The sequence below is a fragment of the Bombina bombina genome, chromosome 6 (genome assembly GCF_027579735.1).
Source record: "Bombina bombina isolate aBomBom1 chromosome 6, aBomBom1.pri, whole genome shotgun sequence".
NCBI lineage: Eukaryota > Metazoa > Chordata > Amphibia > Anura > Bombinatoridae > Bombina > Bombina bombina.
In genome coordinates, this window is record NC_069504.1 from 955596252 (window position 1) to 955620169 (window position 23918).

General features: G+C 39.9%; 1 protein-coding gene across 1 annotated transcript in view; it reads left to right on the plus strand.

Moving 5' to 3' along the window:
- The window catches only part of LOC128664790 (protocadherin gamma-A11-like), a 294491-nt gene extending 271587 nt beyond the window's left edge, over window positions 1–22904 (plus strand). The window contains exon 5 of the mRNA XM_053719593.1: window positions 22642–22904. Within this exon, the coding sequence (XP_053575568.1) occupies window positions 22642–22904 (263 nt within the window). The remainder of the gene's footprint in view (window positions 1–22641) is intronic.
- Window positions 22905–23918: the final 1014 nt, after the last annotated feature.

Below are 23918 nucleotides of genomic sequence, written 5' to 3' on the forward strand. Positions count from 1 at the left end.
TTAGATTCTTCAATCAAGAAGTTTTTTATTTTAAAATGGTGCCAGTGAGTACTATTTTTCTCAGGGAGAAATCATCAGTCACTTAATCCCTAGGAGGAGTGGAGACATCTTATTTTTCTGCCCTGATGTTAATGATCTTAGCAAACATTATCTAAGATCCGGCTGGTTTTCCACTGAGCAGTTGAAGGTAGTGTAAAGAAATATCTTCAGTGTAGAGAACCGTGTTATGCTACAAGCAGCATTGTGGTATGTTTAGTCATTTGTTTCTCTGGAGACTTGATACATCAGAACAGGCTGACATTTTTCCCTAACTGGGGAGGGATAATCAGTAGGCACTATAGGAATGGAAATGGTGTACCTGGAATTCCCTTTTATCTTGATATTTATCAGTGTGTTGATTTTTCACTTATTCATATGTTGGCTGATGCTGGGAGATGCGGTTGCTGTTTAGGAGCTGGCGTTATTATGTAAAAAAATAACAGACCTGGTAGAGAGCAATATTTCATGGTTGTTGCGCTTTATTATTTATGTGTGTATTATGAGGGGCACATGGCATTTTTAACATTTGAGTTGGGTATCCGACATGTTGTTTTCAGCCGATACAGAGCTCTTACGTGAGCTCTCAAGTTGCACTAACTCGACGAGCGTAAATCGCAATTGCGCTTGAGCGAATGCGTTTACTTTCAAATCATAATACCCATGGTATTTCTGTTGTGTGAAAAAAAAGAAAAATGCGATATCGCTTGCGCGCAACAGTTAACGCTCCACTCGAATGCTAGCCCATAGATACATATCTAGCCACCCATCCAGCCAAAAAAGCTTTTTTTTATTTTACATTAAAATCATCAGGCGGTGCCGTCAATCAGCATTTGTACTAAGAGCAGAGGTGTGGGTGAATATTGCATCGCTAATTAATATTGAGTTGTGAATAACCATTACTGCCAATGCAGTGATGTTGAGTTGCACAATTCATTTCTGACTCAACAGTTAAACATAAAGAGTTTGTCAGGGTTGAGGGTATGAGAAGCTGCAATGTACATAAGACACCGGCATTCAGGATTTTCTACCCATGCACATGTCTAATGTACATCCTGTATTTATGTTAACAAAGAAGTATTTATGGTACCATGAGGTATAATATATATTGCTATTCTTTATAAAGCACACTACATATTGGGATAGGGTGGCCATACAGGGGAAGGGGAATAAAGGGACTGGGCTGAGGGCTCCCCACAAATATGTCTTTCCCAGGGCCCCACAAATGCTAAGGGTGGCCCTGTATATGCGTTTGTAAGCTGTGGCACTAGTAAATCCCAATAATGTGATTGTGGATTTTAGCTTTATTGACTTAACTTATCAAAATGATATAATGTGCTGTAGTTGCAATATTATAGTAGGCAAAAGGCATGTTAGATATGAAATCACTTACTCAAAGGGGAGTATATTATATTGATATGATTTTTTGAGAAGAGAATTTAGTGTTAATATATCTGTAGTCTGCACTCATGAGCAATTTTTAAGTAACTGGTATGTTAGCCTAGAGATAAGGAAATAGCCTTTTACATAATTTTTTTCCTTTGGGAATGATTAAATCACCAATAGGTAATCAATAAGGATATTTTTTAACTTGTTATACTGATGAGAACAACTGTCCATATGACTATATAAGCTTTTCTTTTTCAATAGGGCTGATTGATGGAATGCATTTTTTGGAAACTTTTGTGAGATTTGCTTGTCTTTACTAAACATGAGCAAAATGTAGTGCGATAATGAAAGCTAAAGAATAACTTATGTCTGGTGTGTATAATAGTGATGTCCCGAATAGTTCGCCGGCGAATAGTTCCCGACAAACATAGCTTGCTCGCGTTCGCCGCGGCGGGCGAACATATGCGATGTTCGGTCCGCCCCCTATTCGTCATCATTGAGTAAACTTTGACCCTGTACACAGTCAGCAGACACATTCCAGCCAATCAGCAGCAGACCCTCCCTCCTAGACCCTCCCACCTCCTGGACAGCATCCATTTTAGATTAATTCGGAAGCTGCATTCTTAGTGAGAAGAGGGACAGTGTAGCTGCTGCTGATTTAATAGGGAAATCGATAGCTAGGCTAGTGTATTCAGTGTCCACTACAGTCCTGAAGGACTCATCTGATCTCTGCTGTAAGGACAGCACCCCAAAAAGCCCTTTTTAGGGCTAGAACATCAGTCTGCTTTTTTTTTTTCCTGTGTAATCTAATTGCAGTTGCCTGCCTGCCAGCGTATGTGTCAGGCTCACAGCGTATACTGTGCCCACTTGCCCAGTGCCACCACTCATATCTGGTGTAACAGTAGTGTACATTTAAAAAAAAAAACACTTTTTTGACTGTGAAATAATAGCAGTCAGTTTCCTTCACACGAGTGCGTTTCAGGGCCTGCCAGGGCACAGTGTCACACCAGTGCAACTCATATATGGTGTAACAGTAGTGTACATTTAAAAACAACAGCACTTTTTTGACTGTGAAATAATAGCAGTCAGTGGAGGGGGGCGGGATCGTGGCAGGGGTGTCCGGGGGAGTGCATGGACGCACGTGCACGGGAGGGCGGGCGCGTGCACGGGGAGGGAGCGGGTGGGAACCGCTACACTACAGAAAAAGTTGGTGTAAAATTAAAAAAAAAAAAAGGAATAAAAATTAAAAAAAAAAAATGATCAGGCAGGTGGTGGGGGTTGGTCTGTGGGGGGGGGGAAGCTACACTACAGAAAAAAAAAATAAAAACAGAAAAAACTACTTTTTTTGCAAACTGGGTACTGGCAGACAGCTGCCAGTACCCAAGATGGCCGCTAATAAGGCAGATGGGGAGGGTTAGAGAGCTGTTTTTGGAGGGATCAGGGAGGTTGGGGGCTAAAGGGGGATGCTACACCACAGCATATGTAAATATGCTAAAAAAAATAAAAAAATTAAAAACCTTTTATTTTAGTACTGGCAGACTTTCTGCCAGTACTTAAGATGGCGGGGACAATTGTGGGGTGGGGGAGGGAAGGGAGCTGTTTGGGAGGGATCAGGGGGTCTGATGTGTCAGGTGGGAGGGTGATCTCTACACTAAAGCTAAAATTAACCCTGCAAGCTCCCTACAAACTACCTAATTAACCCCTTCACTGCTAGCCATAATACACATGTGATGCGCAGCAGCATTTAGCAGCCTTCTAATTACCAGAAAGCAACGCCAAAGTCATATATGTCTTCTATTTCTGAACAAACGGGATCCCAGAGAAGCATTTACAACATTTGTGCCATAATTGCACAAGCTGTTTGTAAATAATTTCAGTGAGAAACCTAAAATTGCGAAAAAATTTATTTTTTTTTTAAATTTGATCGCATTTGGCGGTGAAATGGTGGCATTAAATATAAAACAAAAACAGAAACGTGTGTATCTATTAACACACAACCGGGCGCTAACACACAATAAAATTAAAAAATGGTGGTCAGATTATGCAGGCATTACAAATACACAGCAATAGGCAGACACAAATACATTAATAATAACAAAAAAGAAAGTCCATCCGTTGGAATATTAAAAGTCTGTATGTTGCTTACTTACAGCATGTAGGTGCCATATAAATGGTGAACAAAATAATGTGCTCATAAACAAGGTACAGTCACGCTGCTCCTTCAAATACGGGTAAACTCCACTGTCCCCAACAAGATGTACTGTGAATGATAGAAGGGGAGAAGCGCGGACAAGTGCAGTATAAAAAGTTTTATTGTTTAAATAACAAATTACAAATCAACACTCACAAGATGTTATAGCGGTCTGTGCATATCAAAAGCCGACTGCTATATCCCAAACCGGATTCTTTGCAAAAGTGCCTCCGGATGTATGTGCCCAGTCCGTTCCAGTCTCTCTTGTAGGAATACAGCTCCACTGGGTTTACAGGCAATCCCGCTCTGTAGTCGCGGGATGGATGACGTCTCCTGTAGCACTTGGTAAGTGACTGGATCGCTGAATATTCCTTGGAGACTACGGATCCCAGTCTCCGGTTTGGGATATAGCAGTCGGCTTTTGATATGCACAGACCGCTATAACATCTTGTGAGTGTTGATTTGTCATTTGTTATTTAAACAATAAAACTTTTTATACTGCACTTGAGTCCGCGCTTCTCCCCTTCTATCATTCACATGGCATTAAATATACCAAAATGGGCCTAGATCAATACTTTGGGTTGTCTACTACACTACACTTAAGCTAAAATTAACTCTACAAGCTCCCTACATGCTCCCTAATTAACCCCTTCACTGCTGGGCATAAAACACGTGTGGTGCACAGTCGCATTTAGCAGCCTTCTAATTACCAAAAAGCAACGCCAAAGCCATATAAGTCTGCTATTTCTGATCAAAGGGGATCCCAGAGAAGCATTTACAACCATTTATGCCATAATTGCACAAGCTGTTTGTAAATAATTTCTGTGAGAAACCTAAAGTTTGTGAAAAAGTGAACAATTTTTTTTTATTTGATCGCATTTGGCGGTGAAATGGTGGCATGCAATATACCAAAATGGGCCTAGATCAATACTTTGGGATGTCTTCTAAAAAAATATATACATGTCAAGGGATATTCAGGTATTCCTGACAGATATCGAGGTTCCAATGTAACTAGCGCTCATTTTGAAAAAAAGTGGTTTTGAAATAGAAAAGGGCTTCTTGTATTTATTTCCCTATAACTTGCAAAAAAAGCAAAGAACATGTTAACATTGGGTATTTCTAAACTCAGGACAAAATTTAGAAACTATTTAGCATGGTTGTTTTTTGGTGGTTGTAGATGTGTAACAGATTTTGGGGGTCAAAGTTAGAAAAAGTGTGGGTTTTTTTTCCATTTTTTTCCTCATATTTTATAATATTTTTAATAATAAATTATAAGATATGATGAAAATAATGGTATCTTTAGAAAGTCCATTTAGTGGCGAGAAAAACGGTATATAATATGTGTGGGTACAGTAAATGAGTAAGAGGAAAATTACAGCTAAACACAAACACCGCAGAAATGTAAAAATAGCCCTGGCCCTTAAGTGAAAGAAATTGAAAAATGGCCTTGGTCCTTAAGGGGTTAAAAAAAACCTAGAAATTTGACTGTGAAATAATAGCAGTCAGTTTCCTTCACGCGTGTGCGTTTCAGGGCCTGCCAGGGCACAGTGTCACACCAGTGCAACTCATATCTGGTGTAACAGTAGTGTACATTAAAAAAAAAATACAATTTTGACTGTAATAGATTGAATAGCAGTTAGTTGTCTGCAAGCGTGTGTGTCAGGCCTACAGCGTCTACTCTGCCAACTTCTGCCAGTGCACAGTGCCACTCATATCTGTTGCTACAGTAGCTTGCACGCATAGTACCACTAATCGGAAAAAAAATGACAGGCAGAGGCAGGCCACCCCGCAGGGGCCGTCGTGGTCGTGGTGCTGTGATTCCCTTTGGCCCTAGAATAATTCCCAGTGTTCAGAGGCCACGTACCCTGAACTCGAAAAGTTCTGAGGACATAGTTGACTGGCTAACACAGGAAACCCAATCTTCTACAGCTTCCGCTCGGAACCTTGACGCACCATCCTCCTCCAGCTTAGCTTCGAGCACCTCTCAAGTTACCACTCGCTCGCCTGCCGCCACCACCAACACTAGCACCACAGCCGCTTCACTTGATCTGTCAGAGGAGTTATTTACACATCAGTTGGAAGAAATGAGTGATGCGCAACCATTATTGCCAGAGGATGTAGATAACAGGGATATGTCTCAGTCAGGCAGCATTATACACATGGACGTACGGTGTGGTGATGATGATGATGTTGTACCCGCTGCGGGAGTTTGGTCTGTCACTGTGAAGCGGGCATAACCCTTACACTACCTGATCGATACAACATCATACCTGATGTTTTAAAGCACGTTATTCCAAACAATTTAGGAATGTTAGGTGATTTATGCCCTTTATGGATTAAAACCAGACTCTGCATCAACTATGCAATTTTCCATGGGAGTTTTGCCATGGATCCCCCTCCGGCATGCCACAGTCCAGGTGTTAGTCCCTTTGAAACAACTTTTCCATCACTATTGTGGCCAGAAAGAGTCCCTGTGGGTTTTAAAATTCGCCTGCCTATTGAAGTCTATGGCGGTTCGCCCGGTTCGCCCGTTCGCGAACATTTGCGGAAGTTTGTGTTCGCCGTTCGCGAACGGAAAATTTTATGTTCGCGACATCACTATATATATAGATATATATATACATATATATATATATATATATATATACACATTTATATATATACATCAATCCTCATATTTATACAAACTATTATTATTATTTTATTAATTTTATTTTAATGGGAATGAAGATTATAAAGACCTAAAACTTGAAAATGAAATGCAATTATGTAGAGTGAATTTTCTCTTGAGACATGAATTTAAATAATGTGTTTGTGTGATAGAGCTCTCTTCCGCCTTTTTGAGTTAGCAGTTTATTACATGATCTGAAAGTGACAGTAAACTATTGCATTTTTCTTTCCTCTGCTATTTATATTTCTTCATTTTTATTCAAAAATTAGAAAGTGTTCTGTTTATTATTTTTGTTATTCTGGTGCAAAACGAGCTACATTTGAGAGTGAGCTTTATTTTTCTATTTTTGCTTTGCAATATGTATAGTCATGATTACTTTGCCGCCTCCTACTTGCATATCCCTGTATGGGTTAATTGGGCATAGTTTAAATAGCTATCATTAGAGATAATCTATATAGGTTGCCGAGAGACTAACATTTGCGTGCACAGTAGTACTGATTTTAAATGCTTTCTCATATTAGAGTGGGACTCAGCTGGGGATAGTGCACAGATAACTGTTTTATATACATGTGTGTTTCACTGCTTTATAGATTGATTTATAATAATTTATTGTTCAAATGTCAGGCAATTATTTAACTGCAGTGGAAACATTAATGTTGGTTATTTACAGAAAAACAGGCTTTGTGAGCTAGTTTATACTTAGAAGTAAATGCACAGATTTGTACTTGTTTCCTTAGGGGCTCTTTCTGTCTCTTAATAGGATACATTTCTGTCATACAAAATAATCAAAGACAAGTTTCCATGGAAATATATATATATATGAATGTTCATCTAAACAGAAAAGATGCACCCATATAACAGATCATCAATTAAAAAAAAAAACACATTACAAAGGATCAGCATTCAAAATGAATGTTTTAAAGCATTTTAGCCTGTGTGTTATCGTCTTTGATGTAGCTTTGTTGTTAGACACTAATATAAAAAAGCTTTTGCACTAATTAGCAATCACTGTGTTGAATGTTGTAGAGTGATCAATCAGTGCTATGTGTATTAACTTCTTTATAAATGCAAACAAATTGACAATCTGATGCAACAAACTACACGCTGTAATTCATTAAATAATGTAATTTTTGCATTACTGACCATGACTAACTATGGGCTAGATTACAAGTGGCGCTTTATTTTTTTCCCTGTGATCGCGAAAACTCAGCTAGAGTTAAAGGGACAGTTTACTCAAAAATTTTCTCCCCTTTAATTTGTTCCCAATGATTCACTTTACCTGCTGGAGTGTATTAAATTGTTTACAAGTAGCTCCTTTACCCTTATATTGGCATTTGAAATTGTTAATTTAGCATGTGGTATCCCCACCTATTCTGAAAGTTTGTGGCCGCGCGTACCAGCTATAGATAAGCTTTGTAAACACAGCCAGCAGAAGAAATTACACTCCCAGTGTGATAAAGCAGAGATAAGGTAATAAAATGTTGATTTTCCATTGTTCTCTCAAAGTACTGGTGATTGTTTTAAGGACAGATATAAGATAAAGAAGCAGGTATATGTGCACAATGTGATACAGTAATGAGATCTGATTATACCTACAAGCTCAACCCATTTTATTAGGTTGTGGCTTCAAAACACAAAATCAGAGCTTTAATATACACAAAAAAGCCTTAAAAAGCTAATTTTCATACATTTTTTACTCTGCAGTTGGTAAAAAAAGCAATTGTAAACACATTAAGGGAAAAACTATTTTACAGTATACTGTCCCTTTAAGCTTTTTGCCCTAGTCGGGTTGTGCTCCTATTACAAGTAAAAAAATAATTATTTTGCGCTAGCGGTAACCCAAATTGTGCTTAAAGATGAAATTCAATAATCGCGATTCTGTTTTCGCATTCCCCCATAGGAATCAATGGAGCAAAAAAAGTTGAAAATAAAATCTCTCGCGCAAACACCATGACATATTCGCAATAGTGCTAACCCAACATGAAAATATGAATATTTTATATTTCAATGTTGTTTTTGTAATATGCGCATACCTGATTGCATCCTGTAACATGGGCAAAAATAATTGCATACTATAATATATGAAAAAAATATTGCATACTGTAATATGTGCATACCCGACATTAAAAATATATATATACATATATTAATGTATTTATATGTGTATATATGTGTGTAAATACACATAATAATACATTTATACCTATGTATGTATATATATATATACAGGGAGTGCAGAATTATTAGGCAAGTTGTATTTTTGAGGATTAATTTTATTATTGAACAGCAACCATGTTCTCAATGAACCCAAAAAACTCATTAATATCAAAGCTGAATAGTTTTGGAAGTAGTTTTTAGTTTGTTTTTAGTTATAGCTATTTTAGGGGGATATCTGTGTGTGCAGGTGACTATTACTGTGCATAATTATTAGGCAACTTAACAAAAAACAAATATATACCCATTTCAATTATTTATTTTTACCAGTGAAACCAATATAACATCTCAACATTCACAAATATACATTTCTGACATTCAAAAACAAAACAAAAACAAATCAGTGACCAATATAGCCACCTTTCTTTGCAAGGACACTCAAAAGCCTGCCATCCATGGATTCTGTCAGTGTTTTGATCTGTTCACCATCAACATTGCGTGCAGCAGCAACCACAGCCTCCCAGACACTGTTCAGAGAGGTGTACTGTTTTCCCTACTTGTAAATCTCACATTTGATGATGGACCACAGGTTCTTAATGGGGTTCAGATCAGGTGAACAAGGAGGCCATGTCATTAGATTTTCTTCTTTTATACCCTTTCTTGCCAGCCACGCTGTGGAGTACTTGGACGCGTGTGATGGAGCATTGTCCTGCATGAAAATCATGTTTTTCTTGAAGGATGCAGACTTCTTCCTGTACCACTGCTTGAAGAAGGTGTCTTCCAGAAACTGGCAGTAGGACTGGGAGTTGAGCTTGACTCCATCCTCAACCCGAAAAGGCCCCACAAGCTCATCTTTGATGATACCAGCCCAAACCAGTACTCCACCTCCACCTTGCTGGCGTCTGAGTCGGACTGGAGCTCTCTGCAATTTACCAATCCAGCCACGGGCCCATCCATCTGGCCCATCAAGACTCACTCTCATTTCATCAGTCCATAAAACCTTAGAAAAATCAGTCTTGAGATATTTCTTGGCCCAGTCTTGACGTTTCAGCTTGTGTGTCTTGTTCAGTGGTGGTCGTCTTTCAGCCTTTCTTACCTTGGCCATGTCTCTGAGTATTGCACACCTTGTGCTTTTGGGCACTCCAGTGATGTTGCAGCTCTGAAATATGGCCAAACTGGTGGCAAGTGGCATCTTGGCAGCTGCACGCTTGACTTTTCTCAGTTCATGGGCAGTTATTTTGCGCCTTGGTTTTTCCACACGCTTCTTGCGACCCTGTTGACTATTTTGAATGAAACGCTTGATTGTTCGATGATCACGCTTCAAAAGCTTTGCAATTTTAAGAGTGCTGCATCCCTCTGCAAGATATCACTATTTTTGACTTTTCTGAGCCTGTCAAGTCCTTCTTTTGACCCATTTTGCCAAAGGAAAGGAAGTTGCCTAATAATTATGCACACCTGATATAGGGTGTTGATGTCATTAGACCACACCCCTTCTCATTACAGAGATGCAAATCACCTAATATGCTTAATTGGTAGTAGGCTTTCGAGCCTATACAGCTTGGAGTAAGACAACATGCATAAAGAGGATGATGTGGTCAAAATACTCATTTGCCTAATAATTCTGCACTCCCTGTATATATATATATATATATATATATATATATATATATATATATATATATATATATATATATATATACAAAACACGGAAGGGAACTGCACTCTCATACCGGACTGGGTACACATCCCATGACCCTGCAACATGCTCAGCCCTGGGTGCCACTGGCACTCACAGGAAGCTGTGCTGTCCCCAGAGCCACAAGCAGTTAACCCCAGACAGGTCTGGGTGCAAGAACCATAGGGAAAATTACAAAACTAATTAATACAACACACAGAGAAAACCCAGCACTCACTTACAAGCTCTCAGCTAAGATTTAAAAGCAAAAATGGAAAGGTTAGTCACCGCATCTGGCCAAATGGGACAAGCTCAGGTACCACGTCAAGGTCCTTTCCAATACCTGAGACCCTAAAACAGCCACACAATGCAAGCTTTCAAATCCAAACAAAATGAAAACAAGGGAAGGGTGCACAGGAATATGTAACCACCCTAGACATATACAAAACACGGAAGGGAACTGCACTCTCATACCGGACTGGGTACACATCCCATGACCCTGCAACATGCTCAGCCCTGGGTGCCACTGGCACTCACAGGAAGCTGTGCTGTCCCCAGAGCCACAAGCAGTTAACCCCAGACAGGTCTGGGTACAAGAACCATAGGGAAAATTACAAAACAAATTAATACAACACACAGAGAAAACCCAGCACTCACTTACAAGCGCTCAGCTAAGATTTAAAAGCAAAAATGGAAAGGTTAGTCACCGCATCTGGTCAAATGGGACAAGCTCAGGTACCACGTCAAGGTCCTTTCCAATACCTGAGACCCTAAAACAGCCACACAATGCAAGCTTTCAAATCCAAACAAACTGAAAACAAGGGAAGGGTGCACAGGAATATGTAACCACCCTAGACATATACAAAACACGGAAGGGAACTGCACTCTCATACCGGACTGGGTACACATCCCATGATCCTGCAACATGCTCAGCCCTGGGTGCCACTGGCACTCACAGGAAGCTGTGCTGTCCCCAGAGCCACAAGCAGTTAACCCTAGACAGGTCTGGGTGCAAGAACCATAGGGAAAATTACAAAACAAATTAATACAACACACAGAGAAAACCCAGCACTCACTTACAAGCTCTCAGCTAAGATTTAAAAGCAAAAATGGAAAGGTTAGTCACCGCATCTGGCCAAATGGGACAAGCTCAGGTACCACGTCAAGGTCCTTTCCAATACCTGAGACCCTAAAACAGCCACACAATGCAAGCTTTCAAATCCAAACAAAATGAAAACAAGGGAAGGGTGCACAGGAATATGTAACCACCCTAGACATATACAAAACACGGAAGGGAACTGCACTCTCATACCGGACTGGGTACACATCCCATGACCCTGCAACATGCTCAGCCCTGGGTGCCACTGGCACTCACAGGAAGCTGTGCTGTCCCCAGAGCCACAAGCAGTTAACCCCAGACAGGTCTGGGTACAAGAACCATAGGGAAAATTACAAAACAAATTAATACAACACACAGAGAAAACCCAGCACTCACTTACAAGCGCTCAGCTAAGATTTAAAAGCAAAAATGGAAAGGTTAGTCACCGCATCTGGTCAAATGGGACAAGCTCAGGTACCACGTCAAGGTCCTTTCCAATACCTGAGACCCTAAAACAGCCACACAATGCAAGCTTTCAAATCCAAACAAACTGAAAACAAGGGAAGGGTGCACAGGAATATGTAACCACCCTAGACATATACAAAACACGGAAGGGAACTGCACTCTCATACCGGACTGGGTACACATCCCATGATCCTGCAACATGCTCAGCCCTGGGTGCCACTGGCACTCACAGGAAGCTGTGCTGTCCCCAGAGCCACAAGCAGTTAACCCTAGACAGGTCTGGGTGCAAGAACCATAGGGAAAATTACAAAACAAATTAATACAACACACAGAGAAAACCCAGCACTCACTTACAAGCTCTCAGCTAAGATTTAAAAGCAAAAATGGAAAGGTTAGTCACCGCATCTGGCCAAATGGGACAAGTTCAGGTACCCCGTCAAGGTCCTTTCCAATACCTGACACCCTAAAACAGCCACACAATGCAAGCTTTCAAATCCAAACAAAATGAAAACAAGGGAAGGGTGCACAGGAATATGTAACCACCCTAGACATATACAAAACACGGAATGGAACTGCACTCTCATACCGGACTGGGTACACATCCCATGACCCTGCAACATGCTCAGCCCTGGGTGCCACTGGCACTCACAGGAAGCTGTGCTGTCCCCAGAGCCACAAGCAGTTAACCCCAGACAGGTCTGGGTGCAAGAACCATAGGGAAAATTACAAAACAAATTAATACAACACACAGAGAAAACCCAGCACTCACTTATAAGCTCTCAGCTAAGATTTAAAAGCAAAAATGGAAAGGTTAGTCACCGCATCTGGCCAAATGGGACAAGCTCAGGTACCACGTCAAGGTCCTTTCCAATACCTGAGACCCTAAAACAGCCACACAATGCAAGCTTTCAAATCCAAACAAACTGAAAACAAGGGAAGGGTGCACAGGAATATGTAACCACCCTAGACATATACAAAACACGGAAGGGAACTGCACTCTCATACCGGACTGGGTACACATCCCATGACCCTGCAACATGCTCAGCCCTGGGTGCCACTGGCACTCACAGGAAGCTGTGCTGTCCCCAGAGCCACAAGCAGTTAACCCCAGACAGGTCTGGGTGCAAGAACCATAGGGAAAATTACAAAACAAATTAATACAACACACAGAGAAAACCCAGAACTCACTTACAAGCTCTCAGCTAAGATTTAAAATAAAAAATGGAAAGGTTAGTCACCGCATCTGGCCAAATGGGACAAGCTCAGGTACCACGTCAAGGTCCTTTCCAATACCTGAGACCCTAAAACAGCCACACAATGCAAGCTTTCAAATCCAAACAAACTGAAAACAAGGGAAGGGTGCACAGGAATATGTAACCACCCTAGACATATACAAAACACGGAAGGGAACTGCACTCTCATACCGGACTGGGTACACATCCCATGACCCTGCAACATGCTCAGCCCTGGGTGCCACTGGCACTCACAGGAAGCTGTGCTGTCCCCAGAGCCACAAGCAGTTAACCCCAGACAGGTCTGGGTGCAATAACCATAGGGAAAATTACAAAACATATATATATATAGATATAGATATACATACATATACATCATTAGACATGTATATGTATGTATCTCAATGTTAAAGCCCTTTTTATCTTTCTAACACCCGAGATCTCATATCTTTGAGCCTTTATAACTTTTTAATGCTATATTTTATTTAAAATAATTTTTATTAGACAGTTATTATGAGTGTAACTGTACGTTGTAATGTATTTTTGAAGTGTTTTGTGCAACTTTTTAATTTCAGAAAACAGTTAACCACAGCTCTGAGATTGCGGTAAAGATTCTCACGTAGATCAAGATTGCGCTAGAGATATTACGTTTTCGCTCCACTTGTAATATCAGCGCAATTACAAATGCTGGCGAAAAGTTGAAATTGCTTGCATAAAATCGTTTGTGCCTCATTTGTAATCTAGCCCTATGAGTTTAATCCCACAAAGTGGTTAAAAACATAGACAAAGTTTATTTGAGTGTCAAAACCATTGCAACTCTGAAGCAGAAAACACCTCTAAGCCAATCAATGACAAATAATTCACTAATTAATTAGAACATGTATTTTCCAGAGTATCCCTTCAAAGGGACATTAAACATTAACCCCTAACCTGCCCCCCACAACGTCGCAGCCAGCTACCTACAATAATTAACCCCTAATCTGCCGACCGCAAAGAGCCGCCACCTACATTATAGCTATGTACCCCTAATCTGCTGCCCCTAACACCGCCGACCCTTATATTATATTTATTAACCCCTAATCTGCCCCCCTCAATGTCGCCTACACTTATTAACCCCTAATCTGCCGAGCGGACCGCACCGCTACTATAATAAAGTTATTAACCCCTAATCCGCCTCACTAACCCTATAATAAATCGTATTAACCCCTAATCTGCCCTCCCTAACATCGCCGACACCTAACTTCAATTATTAACCATTAATCTGCCGACTGGAGCTCACCGCTATTCTAATAAATGTATTAACCCCTAAAGCTAAGTCTAACCCTAACACTAACACCCCCCTAAATTAAATATAATTTTAATCTAACGAAATTAATTAACTCTTATTAAATAAATTATTCCTATTTAAAGCTAAATACTTACCTGTAAAATAAATCCTAATATAGCTACAATATAAATTATAATTATATTATAGCTATTTTAGGATTAATATTTATTTTACAGGTAACTTTGTATTTATTTTAACCAGGTACAAAAGCTATTAAATAGTTAAGAACTATTTAATAGCTAAAATAGTTAAAATAATTACAAATTTACCTGTAAAATAAATCCTAACCTAAGTTACAATTAAACCTAACACTACACTATCAATAAATTAATTAAATAAAATACCTATAATTATCTACAATTAAACCTAACACTACACTATCAATAAATAAATTAAATACAATTCCTACAAATAAATACAATGAAATAAACTAACTAAAGTACAAAAAATAAAAAAATATTTACAAACATTAGAAATATATTACAATAATTTTAAACTAATTACACCTACTCTAAGCCCCCTAATAAAATAACAAAGACCCCCAAAATAAAAAAATGCCCTACCCTATTCTAAATTACTAAAGTTCAAAGCTCTTTTACCTTACCAGCCCTGAACAGGGCCCTTTGCGGGGCATGCCCCAAGAAGTTCAGCTCTTTTGCCTGTAAAAAAAAATCATACAAATACCCCCCCCAACATTACAACCCACCACCCACATACCCCTAATCTAACGCAAACCCCCCTTAAATAAACCTAACACTAAGCCCCTGAAGATCTCCCTACCTTGAGTCGTCTTCACCCAGCCGAGCCAAATTCTTCATCCAAGCGGAGCAAGAAGAGGTCCTCCATCCGGTAGAAATCTTCATCCAAGCGGGGCAGAAGAGGTCTTCCATCCGATTGAAGTCTTCATCCAAGAGGCATCTTCTATCGTCATCCATCCGGAGCGGAGCGGCAGCATCCTGAAGACCTACGACGCGGAACATCCATCCTGGCCGACGACTGAACGACGAATGACGGTTCTTTTAAATGACGTCATCCAAGATGGCATCCCTCGAATTCCGATTGGCTGATAGGATTCTATCAGCCAATCGGAATTAAGGTAGGAATATTCTGATTGGCTGATGGAATCAGCCAATCAGAATCAAGTTCAATCTGATTGGCTGATTGGATCAACCAATCTGATTGAACTTGATTCTGATTGGCTGATTCCATCAGCCAATCAGAATATTCCTACCTTAATTCCGATTGGCTGATAGAATCCTATCAGCCAATCGGAATTCGAGGGACGCCATCTTGGATGACGTCATTTAAAGGAACCGTCATTCGTCGTTCAGTCGTCGGCCAGGATGGATGTTCCGCGTCGGAGGTCTTCAGGATGCTGCCGCTCCGCTCCGGATGGATGACAATAGAAGATGCTTCTTGGATGAAGACTTCAATTGGATGGAAGACCTCTTCTGCCCCGCTTGGATGAAGACTTCTACCGGATGGAAGACCTCTTCTGCCCCGCTTGGATGAAGACTTCTACCGGATGGAGGACCTCTTCTTGCTCCGCTTGGCTTTGTGAGCTAGTTTCCTTAGTCGGACTGGAGCTCTCTGCAATTTACCAATCCAGCCACGGGCCCATCCATCTGGCCCATCAAGACTCACTCTCATTTCATCAGTCCATAAAACCTTAGAAAAATCAGTCTTGAGATATTTCTTGGCCCAGTCTTGACGTTTCAGCTTGTGTGTCTTGTTCAGTGGTGGTCGTCTTTCAGCCTTTCTTACCTTGGCCATGTCTCTGAGTATTGCACACCTTGTGCTTTTGGGCACTCCAGTGATGTTGCAGCTCTGAAATATGGCCAAACTGGTGGCAAGTGGCATCTTGGCAGCTGCACGCTTGACTTTTCTCAGTTCATGGGCAGTTATTTTGCGCCTTGGTTTTTCCACACGCTTCTTGCGACCCTGTTGACTATTTTGAATGAAACGCTTGATTGTTCGATGATCACGCTTCAAAAGCTTTGCAATTTTAAGAGTGCTGCATCCCTCTGCAAGATATCTCACTATTTTTGACTTTTCTGAGCCTGTCAAGTCCTTCTTTTGACCCATTTTGCCAAAGGAAAGGAAGTTGCCTAATAATTATGCACACCTGATATAGGGTGTTGATGTCATTAGACCACACCCCTTCTCATTACAGAGATGCAAATCACCTAATATGCTTAATTGGTAGTAGGCTTTCGAGCCTATACAGCTTGGAGTAAGACAACATGCATAAAGAGGATGATGTGGTCAAAATACTAATTTGCCTAATAATTCTGCACTCCCTGTATATATATATATATATATATATATATATATATATATATATATATATATATATATATATATATATATATATATATATATACAAAACACGGAAGGGAACTGCACTCTCATACCGGACTGGGTACACATCCCATGACCCTGCAGCATGCTCAGCCCTGGGTGCCACTGGCACTCACAGGAAGCTGTGCTGTCCCCAGAGCCACAAGCAGTTAACCCCAGACAGGTCTGGGTGCAAGAACCATAGGGAAAATTACAAAACAAATTAATACAACACACAGAGAAAACCCAGCACTCACTTACAAGCTCTCAGCTAAGATTTAAAAGCAAAAATGGAAAGGTTAGTCACCGCATCTGGCCAAATGGGACAAGCTCAGGTACCACGTCAAGGTCCTTTCCAATACCTGAGACCCTAAAACAGCCACACAATGCAAGCTTTCAAATCCAAACAAACTGAAAACAAGGGAAGGGTGCACAGGAATATGTAACCACCCTAGACATATACAAAACACGGAAGGGAACTGCACTCTCATACCGGACTGGGTACACATCCCATGACCCTGCAACATGCTCAGCCCTGGGTGCCACTGGCACTCACAGGAAGCTGTGCTGTCCCCAGAGCCACAAGCAGTTAACCCCAGACAGGTCTGGGTGCAAGAACCATAGGGAAAATTACAAAACAAATTAATACAACACACAGAGAAAACCCAGCACTCACTTACAAGCTCTCAGCTAAGATTTAAAAGCAAAAATGGAAAGGTTAGTCACCGCATCTGGCCAAATGGGACAAGTTCAGGTACCCCGTCAAGGTCCTTTCCAATACCTGACACCCTAAAACAGCCACACAATGCAAGCTTTCAAATCCAAACAAAATGAAAACAAGGGAAGGGTGCACAGGAATATGTAACCACCCTAGACATATACAAAACACGGAAGGGAACTGCACTCTCATACCGGACTGGGTACACATCCCATGACCCTGCAACATGCTCAGCCCTGGGTGCCACTGGCACTCACAGGAAGCTGTGCTGTCCCCAGAGCCACAAGCAGTTAACCCCAGACAGGTCTGGGTGCAAGAACCATAGGGAAAATTACAAAACAAATTAATACAACACACAGAGAAAACCCAGCACTCACTTATAAGCTCTCAGCTAAGATTTAAAAGCAAAAATGGAAAGGTTAGTCACCGCATCTGGCCAAATGGGACAAGCTCAGGTACCACGTCAAGGTCCTTTCCAATACCTGAGACCCTAAAACAGCCACACAATGCAAGCTTTCAAATCCAAACAAACTGAAAACAAGGGAAGGGTGCACAGGAATATGTAACCACCCTAGACATATACAAAACATGGAAGGGAACTGCACTCTCATACCGGACTGGGTACACATCCCATGACCCTGCAACATGCTCAGCCCTGGGTGCCACTGGCACTCACAGGAAGCTGTGCTGTCCCCAGAGCCACAAGCAGTTAACCCCAGACAGGTCTGGGTGCAAGAACCATAGGGAAAATTACAAAACAAATTAATACAACACACAGAGAAAACCCAGAACTCACTTACAAGCTCTCAGCTAAGATTTAAAATAAAAAATGGAAAGGTTAGTCACCGCATCTGGCCAAATGGGACAAGCTCAGGTACCACGTCAAGGTCCTTTCCAATACCTGAGACCCTAAAACAGCCACACAATGCAAGCTTTCAAATCCAAACAAACTGAAAACAAGGGAAGGGTGCACAGGAATATGTAACCACCCTAGACATATACAAAACACGGAAGGGAACTGCACTCTCATACCGGACTGGGTACACATCCCATGACCCTGCAACATGCTCAGCCCTGGGTGCCACTGGCACTCACAGGAAGCTGTGCTGTCCCCAGAGCCACAAGCAGTTAACCCCAGACAGGTCTGGGTGCAATAACCATAGGGAAAATTACAAAACATATATATATATAGATATAGATATACATACATATACATCATTAGACATGTATATGTATGTATCTCAATGTTAAAGCCCTTTTTATCTTTCTAACACCCGAGATCTCATATCTTTGAGCCTTTATAACTTTTTAATGCTATATTTTATTTAAAATAATTTTTATTAGACAGTTATTATGAGTGTAACTGTACGTTGTAATGTATTTTTGAAGTGTTTTGTGCAACTTTTTAATTTCAGAAAACAGTTAACCACAGCTCTGAGATTGCGGTAAAGATTCTCACGTAGATCAAGATTGCGCTAGAGATATTACGTTTTCGCTCCACTTGTAATATCAGCGCAATTACAAATGCTGGCGAAAAGTTGAAATTGCTTGCACAAAATCGTTTGTGCCTCATTTGTAATCTAGCCCTATGAGTTTAATCCCACAAAGTGGTTAAAAACATAGACAAAGTTTATTTGAGTGTCAAAACCATTGCAACTCTGAAGCAGAAAACACCTCTAAGCCAATCAATGACAAATAATTCACTAATTAATTAGAACATGTATTTTCCAGAGTATCCCTTCAAAGGGACATTAAACATTAACCCCTAACCTGCCCCCCACAACGTCGCAGCCAGCTACCTACAATAATTAACCCCTAATCTGCCGACCGCAAAGAGCCGCCACCTACATTATAGCTATGTACCCCTAATCTGCTGCCCCTAACACCGCCGACCCTTATATTATATTTATTAACTCCTAATCTGCCCCCCTCAATGTCGCCTCCACCTGCCTACACTTATTAACCCCTAATCTGCCGAGCGGACCGCACCGCTACTATAATAAAGTTATTAACCCCTAATCCGCCTCACTAACCCTATAATAAATCGTATTAACCCCTAATCTGCCCTCCCTAACATCGCCGACACCTAACTTCAATTATTAACCATTAATCTGCCGACTGGAGCTCACCGCTATTCTAATAAATGTATTAACCCCTAAAGCTAAGTCTAACCCTAACACTAACACCCCCCTAAATTAAATATAATTTTAATCTAACGAAATTAATTAACTCTTATTAAATAAATTATTCCTATTTAAAGCTAAATACTTACCTGTAAAATAAATCCTAATATAGCTACAATATAAATTATAATTATATTATAGCTATTTTAGGATTAATATTTATTTTACAGGTAACTTTGTATTTATTTTAACCAGGTACAATAGCTATTAAATAGTTAAGAACTATTTAATAGCTAAAATAGTTAAAATAATTACAAATTTACCTGTAAAATAAATCCTAACCTAAGTTACAATTAAACCTAACACTACACTATCAATAAATAAATTAAATACAATTCCTACAAATAAATACAATGAAATAAACTAACTAAAGTACAAAAAATAAAAAAATATTTACAAACATTAGAAATATATTACAACAATTTTAAACTAATTACACCTACTCTAAGCCCCCTAATAAAATAACAAAGACCCCCAAAATAAAAAAATGCCCTACCCTATTCTAAATTACTAAAGTTCAAAGCTCTTTTACCTTACCAGCCCTGAACAGGGCCCTTTGCGGGGCATGCCCCAAGAAGTTCAGCTCTTTTGCCTGTAAAAAAAAATCATACAAATACCCCCCCCCCCAACATTACAACCCACCACCCACATACCCCTAATCTAACGCAAACCCCCCTTAAATAAACCTAACACTAAGCCCCTGAAGATCTCCCTACCTTGAGTCGTCTTCACCCAGCCGAGCCAAATTCTTCATCCAAGCGGAGCAAGAAGAGGTCCTCCATCCGGTAGAAATCTTCATCCAAGCGGGGCAGAAGAGATCTTCCATCCGATTGAAGTCTTCATCCAAGAGGCATCTTCTATCGTCATCCATCCGGAGCGGAGCGGCAGCATCCTGAAGACCTACGACGCGGAACATCCATCCTGGCCGACGACTGAACGACGAATGACGGTTCTTTTAAATGACGTCATCCAAGATGGCATCCCTCGAATTCCGATTGGCTGATAGGATTCTATCAGCCAATCGGAATTAAGGTAGGAATATTCTGATTGGCTGATGGAATCAGCCAATCAGAATCAAGTTCAATCTGATTGGCTGATTGGAGTAACCAATCTGATTGAACTTGATTCTGATTGGCTGATTCCATCAGCCAATCAGAATATTCCTACCTTAATTCCGATTGGCTGATAGAATCCTATCAGCCAATCGGAATTCGAGGGACGCCATCTTGGATGACGTCATTTAAAGGAACCGTCATTCGTCGTTCAGTCGTCGGCCAGGATGGATGTTCCGCGTCGGAGGTCTTCAGGATGCTGCCGCTCCGCTCCGGATGGATGACAATAGAAGATGCCTCTTGGATGAAGACTTCAATTGAATGGAAGACCTCTTCTGCCCCGCTTGGATGAAGACTTCTACCGGATGGAGGACCTTTTTTTGCTCCGCTTGGATGAAGAATTTGGCTCGGCTGGGTGAAGACGACTCAAGGTAGGGAGATCTTCAGGGGCTTAGTGTTAGGTTTATTTAAGGGGGGTTTGGGTTAGATTAGGGGTATGTGGGTGGTGGGTTGTAATGTTGGGGGTGGTGGTATTGTATGTTTTTTTTACAGGCAAAAGAGCTGAACTTCTTGGGGCATGCCCAGCAAAGGGCCCTGTTCAGGGCTGGTAAGGTAAAAGAGCTTTGAACTTTAGTAATTTAGAATAGGGTAGGGCATTTTTTTTTATTTTGGGGGGCTTTGTTATTTTATTAGGGGGCTTAGAGTAGGTGTAATTAGTTTAAAATTGTTGTAATATATTTCTAATGTTTGCAAATATTTTTTTATTTTTTGTACTTTAGTTAGTTTATTTCATTGTATTTATTTGTAGGAATTGTATTTGATTTATTTATTGATAGTGTAGTGTTAGGTTTAATTGTAATTTAGGTTAGGATTTATTTTACAGGTAAATTTGTAATTATTTTAACTATTTTAGCTATTAAATAGTTCTTAACTATTTAATAGCTATTGTACCTGGTTAAAATAAATACAAAGTTACCTGTAAAATAAATATTAATCCTAAAATAGCTATAATATAATTATAATTTATATTGTAGCTATATTAGGATTTATTTTACAGGTAAGTATTTAGCTTTAAATAGGAATAATTTATTTAATAAGAGTTAATTAATTTTGTTAGATTAAAAATTATATTTAACTTAGGGGGGTGTTAGTGTTAGGGTTAGACTTAGCTTTAGGGGTTAATACATTTATTAGAATAGCGGTGAGCTCCAGTCGGCAGATTAGGGGTTAATAATTGAAGTTAGGTGTCGGCGATGTTAGGGAGGGCAGATTAGGGGTTAATACTATTTATTATAGGGTTAGTGAGGCGGATTAGGGGTTAATAACTTTATAATAATAGCGGTGCGGTCCGCTCAGCAGATTAGGGGTTAATAAGTGTAGGCAGGTGGAGGCAACGTTGTGGGGGGCAGATTAGGGGTTAATAAATATAATATAGGGGTTGGCGGTGTTAGGGGCAGCAGATTAGGGGTACATAGGGATAATGTAAGTAGCGACGGTTTACGGAGCGGCAGATTAGGGGTTAATAATAATATGCAGGCGTCAGCGATAGCGGGGGCGGCAGAATAGGGGTTAATAAGTGTAAGTTTAGGGGTGTTTAGACTCGGGGTACATGTTAGAGTGTTAGGTGCAGACGTAGGAAGTGTTTCCCCATAGAAAACAATGGGGCTGCGTTAGGAGCTGAACGCGGCTTTTTTGCAGGTGTTAGGTTTTTTTTCAGCTCAAACAGCCCCATTGTTTCCTATGGGGGAATCGTGCACGAGCACGTTTTTGAGGCTGGCCGCGTCCGTAAGCAACTCTGGTATCGAGAGTTGAAGTTGCGTTAAATATGCTCTACACTCCTTTTTTGGAGCCTAACGCAGCCATTCTTTGGACTCTCAATACCAGAGTTATTTTAAAGGTGCGGCCAGAAAAAAGCCAGCGTTAGATACGCGGGTCGTTACCGACAAAACTCTAAATCTAGCCGATAGTGTTTAATGTCCCTTCAATCAAGTAGACTATATTCTTCTTATGTCCCTCATTCTATAATACTATGCTCCTTAATTTGCCATGATGTAAAATGTTTAATTAAAGAATTCAATTTCTTCTTCTTTTTTTTTGTGTCTTATTCAGATGTAAAAAAGACAACTACGACTACAACGTCAAATGGAGTTTGGAGTCCCAAGTACGGTTTACCCTTCCAACAACACATGCCATCCCTTGACTATCAACATAATGTTTACATTCCGGGGACGCCAACGTTACATGCCAATAAACAGGGTGTCTACATTGAACAAGAGGAGAAAAATAGCTTTTCTACTTTTGGAAAGAAGAGGAAAATGACATCTTGCTGTGATGTACATGATGACATGATAATTAATAATGACTTGAAATGAGTTCGGAGCTAAATAGACAAATGGATTATCACAATAAAAAGCTGACTCCCTGCATTGAGGGTACTGAAACCTCAATGGTTAAACTACTGTGTCATTACTATGCCAAGAACACTGTCTTAACTCACCTACCTGATGTCTGTTTTGTGTGATAATTTTGCAAACACAAACTGTGACAGGCCCTGATCTATAAAGTGCATTGGGACAAAGAGATCTAAAATTAATCTGTAACACTTGAAATGAAAGTACATTTGAAAACGTAATGAAGGCGCAAGAAAAATCTACACAGAGACAATGAAAATAAATGATATAGAAACAGTGTGTTGAGTAAATGGACAGGATGCAATTTCATTTGGTAAAACAGATTCAATGTGGGTGAGAATGAAAGAATCGTCTGTGTGTAAAAAGCAATTTTCTCTATCTGCAGTCAACCGAGCGACTTCCTTTAGGACTGAAGTGAATGAGAGGACATCTTTTCTGAAATGTCATTTCTCATTTGAGCCTTTGGCAATTTTCATTTAGTGACAGTTCTGTCTTTCATTGTTAATATGTGAATGTGCCTAGTGAGTATATACTTTTTGGTACAGTATGGAGAAAATATGTATGAGAATCTGAAGATACTTAAATGGTTAAATCAACAAAATTAATATATGATTTGTCATTTCAGATATCCACAAGAAAAACAAACTTAAAATCTGTGTATGTAAATAACCTGCTTATCACTTACTACTAAAAATTACTACACTCACTGTGATGTTTATGTTAATATGCAAAAAAAAAGTTGCCATTTTGATACCACAACATATTTTGAGAAAATACAGTCTGTGACTGATTTGAGTTATAAAGAATCACTTTCACACCTTCATTCTGTTTTTTTTTTTTTGTAGGCTTGTCTGTTGCTTGTGAATAATTGTACAATATTTAATTTGAACAAAAAATACATTTGTTTGTTAACATAAAAATACTGGGAAAGAAGTTTTAGAAAATCTAAGAATAATTTAGTAAGAAACATACATG